General features: G+C 35.1%; 1 protein-coding gene across 1 annotated transcript; it reads right to left on the bottom strand.

The window, feature by feature from the left end:
* Nucleotides 1–10,367: 10,367 nt before the first annotated feature.
* LOC115517011 (olfactory receptor 4F3/4F16/4F29-like) lies at nucleotides 10,368–11,278 on the bottom strand. The gene is given in 2 exon segments (XM_030320187.1): nucleotides 10,368–10,405; nucleotides 10,408–11,278. Coding segments are annotated over 2 exon segments (909 nt in total).
* Nucleotides 11,279–13,461: the final 2,183 nt, after the last annotated feature.

Raw genomic sequence — 13,461 nt, 5'->3', positions numbered from 1 at the left:
TTAAGCTCAACTGAAGCTGCTTCTGTTGTACAAGATAACATATTATTGATCTCTATACAAAGTAATCCTGTCACCAGAATCATCTATTCAATGCTGGCCTTTGGGGACTTCAACATTCTACACCAGTATTCCTTAACTGTTTCTGTGTTTGTCACCCACCCACTCATTTAAAGACCTAACATGTGACTGTTTCCAAAGAGTTAAGCATATCCAACTTTCCCTGGTTGAAACTAGCATTACTTCATGCACAGGTAACTATAAAAATGTTATTATCTTCAGAGATATGGGTAATTGGCACACAGGAGAATACCGACCAAATGACACTGCAGTGGCTTGGGATCACCAGTATGAGTTCATTTATTCACGGGAATTGTCATTCAGAATCCTGGCCAACCATCAGAGGAAGCTATTAATAAGTCACCAAAGAGGAAAAAGATAAATAAATAAATAAATAAATAAATAATTTATTTATTAATTGGAGATATTTATTTCATACATAAGGTTAAAGAAGGATCTCCAACAAACATGTGAATATACACTGTCTTATATTTATATTAAAATCAACTCTGCTAAAGAACCCTGATACTTAAAACAGGAACCTTCATAGAAATTCCCAGGATAGTGTGTGTGTGTGTGTGTGTGTGTGTGTGTGTGTTAATTATTTGTAAATTCATTCTTCTGCTCTATAATCAAAAGCTACCATATCCATAACATAAACCGTTTATCTGTAGATTCTATTACATGATCTACAACTTCACATTAAAAATAATACTTTTAAGTCAGAAAAAACTATACTACAGGCGCCTGGGTAGCTCAGTCAGTTAAGTGTCTGACTTCCACTCACGTCATGATCTCGCGGTTGGTGAGTTCAAGCCATGTGTCGGGCTCTGTGCGGACAGCTCAGAGCCTGGAGCCTGCTTCGGATTCTGTGTCTCCTTCTCTCTCTGTTCCTCCCCCTACCTTTCTCTCTCTCTCTGTCTCTCTCTCTCTCACTGTATCAAAAATAAATAAATGTTAAAAAAAATTTTGATATTTGTAATTGTACAAGATTGGGGAGAATGTTCATCAATAGAAGAGTAGCTAAATAAATTGTGGAACATCCATAAAACAGAATATTATGAAGCCACAAGAAAAGACTGGGGACATTCTACCTGTGGGGATATAAAATGCCTTCAAACAGCAAGGTGCAAGATAGTGGGTTTAGTAGGAAACCGTTAATGTTCAAACCAAGGAAGAGGGGATGAGAGATAATACCTTATATTAGTACTTACAAGTGAATACAAAAGAAAAAGGTGAATTTTCTTAACTCTAGCAAGAGGAAGTAGCTATCTGAATAACCTTATCTAATTTTGGGGTATAAATTTCCTATTCAAGAATTTTTATTTAAAAAATAAGAAGAGGGGCACCTGGGTGGCTCAGTCGGGCATCCAACTTCAGCTTGAGTCATGATCTCGGGGTTCGTGAGTTCGAGCCCCCTATTAGGCTCTGTGCTGACAGCTCAGAGCCTGGTGCCTGCTTCAGATTCTGTGTCTCCCTCTCTCTCTGCCCCTCTCCCACTCATGCTGTCTGTCTCTCTCTCAAAAATAAACATTAAATTTTTTAATTTGCTTTAAAAAACAAAGTTTATTTTATTAAATCATTCCCTCTAACCAGCTCTAGAGGCATTACTATTTGATTTTCATATTTCCTCTAAACCTCTAATAGATAGTAGAGGCTGGGAGGAGGCCAGAAAAGTCTGTGAGATTTAAGACTAATTTTAAAGCAGGAAACGCTTAGACCAAAAAATATATATATCTAAAATGAAAGAATTAAAATAAAAACACAAGAATGTCAATTTTCCCAAAGTAAATCCCTAAATATAATGTGATCTCAATACAGTTATCATCAAGACTTTTTTCAGGAGCTAGATAAATTATCAATTTCATTTGAAAGACCAAATGAACAAGGATAGTTAGGTAATCTTGAAAGGGGAAATCATGGGAAGGAGGAGGAGGAAGAACTCTCTAACAGATATTAAAATGTATTAAAAGCCTTTGTAAATAAAAACTGTAGGAATAAACAGATAAATGGGACCAAATAGAAAATACAGACATCCCCAACTGCAAATTGGAAATTCAGTATTCAATAAAGATGGCCTCTCAAATCAATGGAAAATATATGGACTTTTGTTTCAAGTTTTTATTTAAATTCTAGTTGGTTAACATATAGTATAATATTGGTTTCAGATGTAACATTTAGTGACTCATCACTTACATATAACAACCAGTACTCATCACAACTGCCTTCCTTAATATTCATCACCCATTTAGCTCATCTCCTGCCCACCTCCTCTCCAGCAATCCTCAATTTGTTCCCTATAGTTAATAGTCTCTTATAGTTTGCCTCCCTATCTTTTTTTCTTCTTTCTTCTTTTGTGTTCACCTGTTGTTGCCTAAATTCCACACTGACTTATTTCCTGACTGACTTATTTCACTTAACATAATACACTTTAACTTCATCCACATCATTTCAAATAGAAAGATTTCATTCTTTTCGATTGCTGAGTAATATTCCATTACACACACACACACACACACACACACACACACCACATATTCTTTATCCATTCACCAGTCGATGAACATTTGAGCTCTTTCCAACTATTGTTGATAATGTTGCTATAAACATCAAGGTGCATATACCCCCTTTGAATCAGTATTTTTGTATCCTTTGGCTAACTACCTCGTAGTGCATTTGCTGAATAGTAGGGAACTTCTATTTTTAACTTTTTGAGGAACTTCCATACTGTTTTCCGGAGTGGCTGCACCAGTTTGTATTCCCACCAGCAGTGTAAGAGGGTTCCCCTTTCTCTGCCTTCTCACCAATATCTGTTGTTTCCTGTGTTGTTAATTTTAGCCATTTGGACAGGTGTGAGGTGATATCTCATGGTTTTGATTTGTATTTCCCTGATGATGAATGATGTTGAGCATCTTTTCATGTGTTTGTTAGCCATCTGGATGTCTTCTTTGGAAATGCATCTATTCGTATCTTCTGCCCATTTCTTCACTGGATTTTTGGGGCTTTGGGTGTTGAGTTTGATAAGTTCTTTATAGATTTTGTTTACTAACCCTTTATCAGATATGTCATTTGCAAATATCTTCTCCCATTCTGTAGGTTGCCTTTTCACTTTGTTGTTTCCTTCACCGTTCAGAAGCTTTTTATCTTGATGAAGTCCCAATAGTTCATTTTTGCTTTTGTATCCTTTGCCTAAGGAGACAGATCCAGAAAAATATTTCTAAGATTGATGTCCAAGAGATTATTACCAATTTTTTAGGACTTTAATAGTTTCAGATCTCACATTTAGGGCTTTAATCCATTTTGTACATTTAGGTACAATGTAAAATGGTCCACTTTCATTCTTTTGTGTGTAGCTGTCCAGTTTTTCCCGCACCATTTATTCAAAAGACTGTCTTTTTGCCATTCTATACTTTTTTCCTCCTTTGTCATAGATTATTTGACCATATAATGTATGAGTTTATTCTTGGGCTTTCAATTTTGTTCCATTGATCTATATGTCTATTTTTGTTCCAGCACCATACTGTTTTGATTACTACAGCTTTGTAGTGTATCTTGAAATCTGGAATTGTGATACCTCCAGCTTTGTTCCTCTTTCTCAGGATTGTTTTGACTATTCAGGATCTTTTGTGGTTTCATACAAATTTTAGGACTTTTTTGTTCTACTCCTGAGAAGAGTACTATTGATATTTTGATAGAGATTTCATTGAATTTGTAGATTGTTTTGGGTAGTATGGCCATTTCAACATTAATTTTTCCAATACATGAGCATGACATATTTTTCCATTAGTTTGTATCATCTCTGATCTCTTTCATCAGAGTCTTATAAGTTTCCAGAATACAGGTCTTTTACCTCTTTGGCTAAATTTATTCTTAGGTATTTTAGCCTTTCTGATGCAATTGTAAATGGGATTTTTTTCTTAATTTCCCTTTCTACTATTTCGTTAGTAGTGCCTAGAAATGCAACAGGATTTTGTATATTGATTCTGAAAAATAAAAAATAGACCTGAAATGAAACTTTCACTAAGTGGAATGGACATCAGATTAAATATTTAAGAAGATATTATCAGTGAACTTAGTGACATACCAATGAAATTATCCAAATGGAGCACAGAGCATAAAATAAGTGAAAAAGAAAATTCAGAGCATCAGGAACCTGTGAGGCTATATCAAGGAGCCTAACATACATGTAGTTGGATGCCTAGAGGGAAAGTAAGGGAATGGGACAGAAAAAGTAATGCTTGAAATTTTTCCACGTTTTGTACAAACTATAATCAAACCTAAGTTTACCTAACTCCAAGCAGGATAAAAATAAAGAAAATTCAGCCCAAACAGAGCATAATAAAATTGCTGATAACCAGTGATAAAGAAAAAAATTTTGAAGACCCAAAGAAAAATTCACATCACATACAGAAAACAAAGAATTAAAGCAGATTTCTAATGAGAAACTATGTAAGCCAGAAGACAATGGAGAGACATCTTAAAAGTACAATAAAGAAAGACAAATATGACAAATAAAAATATTTACACAACAAAAATGTCTTTCAAAACTGAAGTCAAAATAAAGACATGTTCAGACAAAGCTGAGAGGATTAAAATTTTAAAACAAAAAATAATAATGAGCTACAATGATTATAGCATATGTAGGTATAAAATGTATGGCAACAGTACAAGGGATGACTGTTGTAAAGTTATTACACTATATGAGAAGTGGTCTAATATTATTTGAAGTGTGAGTATTATGAGCTAAAGAGGTGTATTGTAAATCCTAAAGCAAACACTAAAAATAATGATATATAGCTAATAAGACAATAGTGAAGGGATGGAATTCTTAATTAAAATTGAAACTTGAACATTAAAATTGAAAACTCAATTTCATACTAATTGTTTTAATAATAAAGGACTTAATTCCTTAGGAACATAACAATACTAAATGTGTATGCACTGAACACAGACTTTCAAAATACATGAACCAAAACCAAAAGCCAAAGGATAAATAGGTGAATCCAAAATTATACTTAAAAATTATAATGCTAGTAGATACAATGCTAGTAGATGAAAAATCGGGAAATATATAGAAGACCTGAAGAACACTATTAATCTAATTGGTATTGATAGAGTATTCCACCAATAACAGCAGAATGTACATTCTTTGAATGAAATATCATAAAAAATAAACCATATCCTGGACTGTAAACCGTGTCTAAATAATGTCAGATGACTGAGATCCATGCAAAGCGTGTTCTTTGATAACAGTGAAAATATGTAAGAAATTAATAACAGAAAAATATCTGTAAAATCTCCAATGTGTTTACAATAAGGAACCTACTTTTAAATATGGGGCGCCTGGGCAGCTCAGTCAGTTAAGCGTCCGACTTCAGCTCAAGTCATGATCTCACAGTTTGTGGGTATGAGCCCCGCATCCAGGTCTGTGCTGACAGCTCAGAGCCTGGAGCCTGCTTTGGATTCTGTGTCTCCCTCTTCCCCTCTCTCTCACTGCCCCTTCCCTGCTCGTGCTCTGTCTATCAAAAATAAATAAACATTTTTAAAAAAAATTTTTTTAAAAGAAAGAAATGTGCAAAAGACGCAAATAGACACGTTTCCAAAGAAGACATCCAGATGGCTAACAGACACATGAAAAGATGCTCAACATCACTCATCATCAGGAAGATACAAATCATAACTACAGTGAGATATCACCTTACATCTATCCAAATGGCTAAAATTATCAACACAGGAAACAACAGATGTTGGCAAAAAGTCAGAGAAAGGGGAACCCTCTTATACTGCTGATGGGAATGCAAACTGGAGCAGCCACTCTAGAAAACAGTATGGAGTTTCCCCAAAAAGTTAAAAATAGAAATAGCCCATTATTCAGCAATTGCACTACTAGGTGGTTACCCAAAGGATACAAAAATACTATTCAAAGGGGCACATGTACCTTGATGTTTATAGCAGCATTTTCAACACTAGCCAAATTATGGAAAGAGTCCAAATGTCTATCAACTGATATATACAGGGAAATATTATTCAGCCATTAAAAAAAATGAAATTTTGCCATTTGCAATGATGTGGATGGAGCTAGAGAGTATTATGCTAAGCAAAATAAGCCAGTTAGACAAGATAAATATCATAGGGTTTCACTCAGATGTGGAATTTAAGAAACAAAACAAATGAGCAAAGAGGAAAAAGAAAGGTAAACCGAAAAACAGACTCTTAATGTTTATTTACTTTGAGAGAGTGTGCACGCATGCATAGGGGAGGAGCAGAGAGGTGGGAAAAGAGAGAATCCCAAGCAGGCCCACACTCAGCACAGAGCCTAATGTGGGGCTCAATCTCACAATTGTGAGATCATGACCTGAGCCGAAATCAGGAATCAGACACTTAACCAAATGAGCCATGAAGCCGTTCCAAACAGACTCATAACTATAGAGAACAAACTGAGGGTTACTGGAGGGGAGGATTACTGGGGACATGAGTGGGAGAATGGGTTACATGGTTGATGGGTATTAAGGAGGGCACTTTTGATGAGCACTGAGTGTTGTATGTAAGTAATGAATCACTTACTTCTACACCAGAAACTAGTATTGCACTGTATGTTAACTAGCTAGAATTTAAATTAAACCTTAAAAAGAAGATGAACAAACTGTGGCTCAAAATAGATATCTCAAGGAATTTGTGATGCAGATCAAGCCTTGCTTACTTACAGGGAAATTTATAGCACTAAATATTTATATTGGAAAAAGAAAAAGTTCTTGAAAAAATCATTGAATCATTTAAGCGTCATGAATTATTTAAGTAATTGAAATTACCAATGTCAAGAATGAAAATTACCAATCTCAACATCACTGAAGATCCTACAGGCTTTAGAAGAATAGGGAATATTATGGACAACTCTATGCCAGGGAACTCAACCATTTAGATGAAATAGACAAAATGTTTGAAAGAGAAAGACAAACCAAGAAACAGACTCTTAACTACAGATAACAAACAGATGGTTACCGGGGGGGGGGGGGGGTTGTGGTTTGGAATGGGTGAAATAGATGATGAGGATTAAAGGATACACAGAGTAATATATAAAATTATTGAATCACTATATTGTACACCTGAAACTAATTTAACTCTGTATGTTAACTATACTGGAATTAAAATTAAAAACTTAATATAAGAAGTATCTGAGGGGCAGACACCTGGGTGGCTCAGTCAGTTGGGCATCTGACTCTCGATCTCAGGTCATGGTCCCATGGTTTGTGAGATCAAGCATCTCTTGGGGCTCTGTGCTGACAGTGAGGAACCTGCCTAAGATTCTCTCTCTCCCTCTCTCTCTGCCGCTCCCCCACTTACATTGCTCATTCTCTCTCTCAAAATAAATAAACTTAAAAAAAGTTTGAAAGATTCAAAACTACCAAGTCTCACTCAAGAAGAAATAATCTGAGTGACCTTCTATTTACTAAAAAACTTGAATTTGTAGTAAAGAAAAAAGAAACTCCCACAAAAAAGAATCAAGGCCCCAATGGCATCACTATTAAACTCCACCAAGTACTTAACGAAGAAATAATGCCATAAATTTGCTGCACAGATTTCTCAGAAAATGAAAAAGGAAACATGTCCCAATCCATTCTATAGAGCTAGCATTACTTTGACACCAAAACCAAAAACATTTTTTTAAAAGGACAGACTCCCATGAACACAGAAGCAGAATTATTAATAAAATACTAGCAGAGCAAATACAAAAGTATATCAAAGCAAATACATCATGATCAAATGGTTTTATTCCCAAATCAAAGATGATTCAATAATCAGTGTCATTCACTGTATCAAAACTAGAAAAGAAAAATCATTTTTATCCTCACAATAGATGCAGAAAAATAATTTGACCGAATGCAACACATTTTCTTAACAAAAACTCAGCAAACCAGGTGGCCTAAATTGTAAAGAGGTATAACGCTATTGAGCTTGAGACTTATTAATAAAGGAAATTTTGCATATATATTTATTTAAATGAAAATGAAAACCTTTAATTCAGTGTATAAATCTTTAAACAAAATCCTCCCCACTACCCAAGAATATGGGCACTCTTTGACCAGTAATTACATATCTAAGATCTTATTCTAAGAAAATAATAAAAAAAAGTGCACAGGGTGCCTCGATGGCTCGGTCGGTTAAGCATCTGACTTTGGCTCAGGTCGTGATCTCACAATTCATGAGTTTGAGCCCCACATCAGGCTCTGTGTGAACAGCTCAGAGCCTGGAGTCTGCTTCAGATTTTGTGTCTCCCTGTTTCTCTGCCCCTCCCCCACTCACGTTCTGTCTCTCTCCTTCAAAAATAAATAAACATTAAAAAAAAAGTGCACAAAGATGTATTATAGCATGCTTTCTACTAGCAAAATGTGATGCCTAATTATATATACATCAGAGGAAGGCTGGTTAAAAAAAATATGGTACAAACTTCTAGATATAAAATAAGTCCTGGGGATGTAATGCACAGCATGGTTACTGTAGTTAATAATACTGTTTTTGCATTTTGAAAATTGCTAAAAGAATAACTAGATCTTAAAAGTTTTCATCATAAGAAAACAAATTTGTAGATATGTGTGATGATGGATGTTAAACTACCATCTTGTGGTGATCATTTTGCAATATATATAAATATTAAATCTTCATGTTGTACACTGAAACTAATAAAATGTTATATGTCAATCATACCTCAATATTTAAAAGAATAAAAAATTTCGATCATAAAAGCAGGAATTACAAAGAGTACCAATATATCTTTCCTCAAGTTTGAGAGTATCTCATCTGGCAGCTGAGATTCACTGGCAAATCTGGGCAGGGAAGAGGGTAAAGATTTGTCAGAAACACTAATTTTAGGCGCGCCTGGGTGGCTCAGTAGGTTAAGTGTCCAACTTCAGCTCAGGTCATGATCTCACAGTTTGTGAGTTGGAGCCCCACGTCAGGCTCTGTGCTGACAGCTCAGAGCCTGGCGCCTGCTTCGGATTCTGTCTCCCTCTCTCTCTGCCCTTCTCCTGCTCACACTCTGCGTCTCTCTCTCTCAGGAATAAATAAACATTAAAAAAAAAAAGAAAGAAAAAAAAGCATCAATTTTAGCCTTGAACATGATTCTTCCCATCTTTTACAAATGATCTGTTGCTGCTGATGATCATCTTGGTGCTCATGAATAGCCGGCCAGTTTCATAACAAGTTGCCTAACCTACATGTGAATGATAATGACCTTCACTCAACACCTGCTCCTATTTATTTGCTAGCTTAAAAAAAGTAGTGAGATACTCTTTGAATAGTTATTTATACCACTTCAAAACAGCACATTTATTTTTTTAATAATTATATATATTTTATCACATGGAAAGTATAATACATTTCTTCATTATAGATGATTCATTAATACATCTCATCATTTGTAGACAGCTTTATAATAAATTTTCTTTTGTAATGTCTATACTTTGAATTTGCTATTTATTTACTTATAAACTTGATACATATAACATAGAAATCTTTTGCATTTTATTTATTTATTCATAAGCCAGTGCTACCTATCCTTAGCTCCAAAATATTCAATCCATTTATAATCTTTTAATATTCACATAGCTTTCTTTACCATATAAAAATTGTTTAGGAAATAATTGGGGTAAAATATAATTATGATACACACTGAGTGGTGTAGGACTTTACATCTCTGGTCTCAAAACATTTGATTAAATAATAATATTAAAGTATCCTAGGTTGTCATTCTATGATTTATCCCAAATTTTGCCTTCAAATTCCCATTAAATCTAAAAACCTCATTATTAGCTAAATCTGAGTGTGTATAGTCAAATCCAGATGTTAGAAGCCTCAAATTCTGAGAGCTACCTAGGCACCTATCTTCATTTTGTTTATTCCTCCAAGTATATAGACAAAAGAAACTCAGAGGGTATGAATATCAGTACATATGTAGATAGAAGAGACGTGTCTTTGAGAATCATTACCAAAGAGGAGTATCCAACATTTGTCTTAATGGAAAATGTGCCCAGTATGTGAGATTTCATATTCTTCTATAACAAGAAAGACACTATATTCCAAGGCTGAATTAATTCTTCCTCAATAGTTTCAGGATCCACAGGGTAAGGGCCCCTATAAAAAACTGACCAGATCAGAACAGAGTCCTGAGAACGATTTTCAAGTAGATATTGAAATTACTAACTAAACTGAAAAGATTTATGAAAAGTTTAAAGAGATTAATTTCCAAAAATAGTCAAGATGAATCCAAATGGCTTTGATCGTTCATGAAAGAACTCTTCCTGACACTTAAAACCTTACCAAACAGTCTCTTTATTGCCACTTTCATCTCCTTATTTCTGAATGTATAGATAATAGGATTCATAAAAGGAGTGATAAGGGCATCAAAGATGGCTAAAAATTTATCGATTGGTAAGGTAGGGAATGGCCACACATAGACAATAATGCAAGGACCAAAGAAAAAGACCACCACAGTGATGTGAGCAGAGAGAGTGGAGAGAGCCTTGGATGAACCACCTGAAGAGTGTTTGCGAACTGTGACCAGGATGAAGATATAAGACACAATCAAGATGAAGAAGGTGCCCATGGAGATGAAACCACTGTTGGCAGTGACCAGAAACTCCAGTCTATATGTGTCTGTACATGCAAGTTTGATGAACCGAGGAAAATCACAATAAAAACTATCCATTTTGTTGGGACCACAAAAGGGCAAGTTTATAACAAAAGCCAGTTGGGCCACGGAGTGGATGAGTCCAATGGTCCAGGCAACAGCCAAAAGGGAAATGCACATTCTTATGCTCATGATGGTCAGGTAGTGGAGAGGCTTACAGATAGCAATGTATCGGTCATAGGCCATAACTATGAGCAGCACCATCTCCGTACCCCCAACAGTGTGAATAAAGAACATCTGAGTAATGCACCCTGCCAACGAGATGACTTTATGTTTTCTGAAAAGGTCGTAAATCATCTTTGGGCTTGCAATGCTGGAAACACCAGTGTCAATGATGGAAAGATTTGCCAGCAAAAAGTACATGGGGGAATGTAAGTGATGGTCTGAAATTATCGTGAGCACAATGAGAAGGTTTCCTAACATACTTGCTATATAAAATATAGTAAAAAACAAAAAAAGAAGAATCTGAATCTCCCGAGAACTGGTGAGTCCCAGCAACAAAAATTCAGACACCACTGAGTGATTTCCTCCATCCATCAACTTCATGTGCTAGGCTGATCCTGAAGTTACCTGAAGAGCATAAGAGGGAGAAAAACATGATTTTTAAGTTGAAAGGGAAACTAAAGATCACTTAGCCATTGTACACAGTTTATACATAGAGTTTACATGGTACAAGACTCACAGAGAGCCAACACCAGAATTTTTTCCATGCCTAGTTCTTTGGTGTCATTTAATCATGTGCCTCAAATTTAGTTTTGTCTTTAGTGTATAATGAAGAAGGGAAATGTAGACAAGGTCACCTAAGAATTTTAGGAGAAATACATCAGGAAATAGGCTTATATTTTCTCATTTCTACACTGAAATATGCCACAGAATAGAAATATGCAAAAAGGCACAGAGAACTATCTGGAGAGGTGTTCTAATTTGTTCTTTTTTTTATTAAGTTTATTTATTTATTTTGAAAGAGAGAGAGAGAGAGAAAGCACATGAGCAGGGAAGGGGCTAAGAGAGGGGACGAGAGAGAGAATCTCAAACAGGTTCTGTGCTGTCAATGGAGAGCCCAACACAGAGCTTGATCTCACAACTGTGAGATCATGACCTAAGCCAAAATCAAGAGTCAGACACTCAACTGGCTGAGCCACCCAGGCACTCCTCTAATTTATTCTTTTTAATGGCTGTCCAATAATCACAATGTGGATGGACCATAATCTATTTACTAATTTCCCAATTAATAAGCATTTGCCTTGTTTCTAGTTTTTGGCCCCTACAGACAATGCTACAAAATATTATCTTTATATATACCTCCTTGCATATTAATGCTGTGTCATCGATTCCCAGAAGTGAGATCAATGGATCAAAGTGCACATATTTTTAATGTCAGTGGTGTTGCCCAATAGCTTTCCAAAAAAGCTGGAACGACACATATCTACAAAAATAAATGTTACCACTTTTGTAAATTGTTGCCAGAATAGTGATAGCTAATTTTTTTTAAATATTTATTTTGAGAGAGAGAGAGAGAGAGAGAGAGAGAGAGCATGAGCAGGGGAAGGTCAGAAAGAGAGGGAGAGAGAGGAAATCCCAAGCAGGCTCCACGCTCTCAGAACAGAGCCCAAGGTGGGGCTTGAACTCACGAACCATGAGATCACGACCGAGCCAAAATCAAGAGTTGGACACTTAACCAACTGAGCCATCCAGGTAGCCCTGTTACTCTAATTTTCATTTCCCTGACAACCAATAAATTTGAACATTCTTGTAGTTTGGATCTGCTCTTCTGTGCATTGCCTATTCATGCCTTTTCCTATTTACTACTGTGCTTTTTTTCCCCCAATTTGTAAGAGATCTTTTTACATTACAGATAGTAAGCATTTGTCATTTGTTTTAAGTTTTCTAAATCAATTATCTATTAATTTTATTTATGGTTTCTTTTGTTACACCCAAGTTTTTAATTCTTAAATGATTAAATACATCTATTACTTTTTTATAGCTACTATTTTTAAGATCTCCCTTGCATCTGAAGCATACATGTACATTCTTAGATTTTCTTTCAAGACTTTGTTTTGTTTTGTTTTGTTTTCTATCTGGGACTGTGCTCTATTATTTTCTATATGTTTCAAAATATAAGTCCACCTTTAATTTCTTCCAGGTGAATAGAATTGTAATGGCACTGTTTGTTAAATGACCCATTCTTTCCTCTTTGAATTTAACTACCATTTTTGCATTATGCTAAATTCTCAGAGATTTTGGGATATGTTTCTGAATTCTTTATTCTGATATATTTGTCTATTTCTGTAGAAATATCAGGGTATTTCAAAGCAGTAGCTTTATACTATGTCACTATTTCTGATAAAGCAAGTCCCTCCTTCACTGTCCTTATTTTTCATATTTTTTTGGCTATTGATGAGCATTCTCCCCAAAAATTCCATTGAACTTCTGATTTGAATTTCAGTAAATTTATATATTAACTTTGAATGAAGTAGCATGGTTATGATGGTGTCTTCCACTCGAGAACATTGTACATCCATCTATTTGTTCAAACCTTGTTTCATGTCCTTCAACAAGATTTTGCCATTTTTTATATATGTTCTATGATTTCTTTGTTAAAGTTATTCCTATGTATTTTATAGCTTTTTTTCTTGGCATTATGAATGAAATATTTTTCTCACTTCCATTTCTAGATTCGTTTTGCTAGAATGGACAAAAGTTACTTCTTTTTATCTGTT

This window comes from Lynx canadensis, chromosome B3 (assembly GCF_007474595.2).
Source record: "Lynx canadensis isolate LIC74 chromosome B3, mLynCan4.pri.v2, whole genome shotgun sequence".
Taxonomy (NCBI): domain Eukaryota; kingdom Metazoa; phylum Chordata; class Mammalia; order Carnivora; family Felidae; genus Lynx; species Lynx canadensis.
The sequence above is the reverse complement of the archived record's forward strand: the minus strand, read 5'-3'. Positions and strand labels throughout refer to the sequence as shown.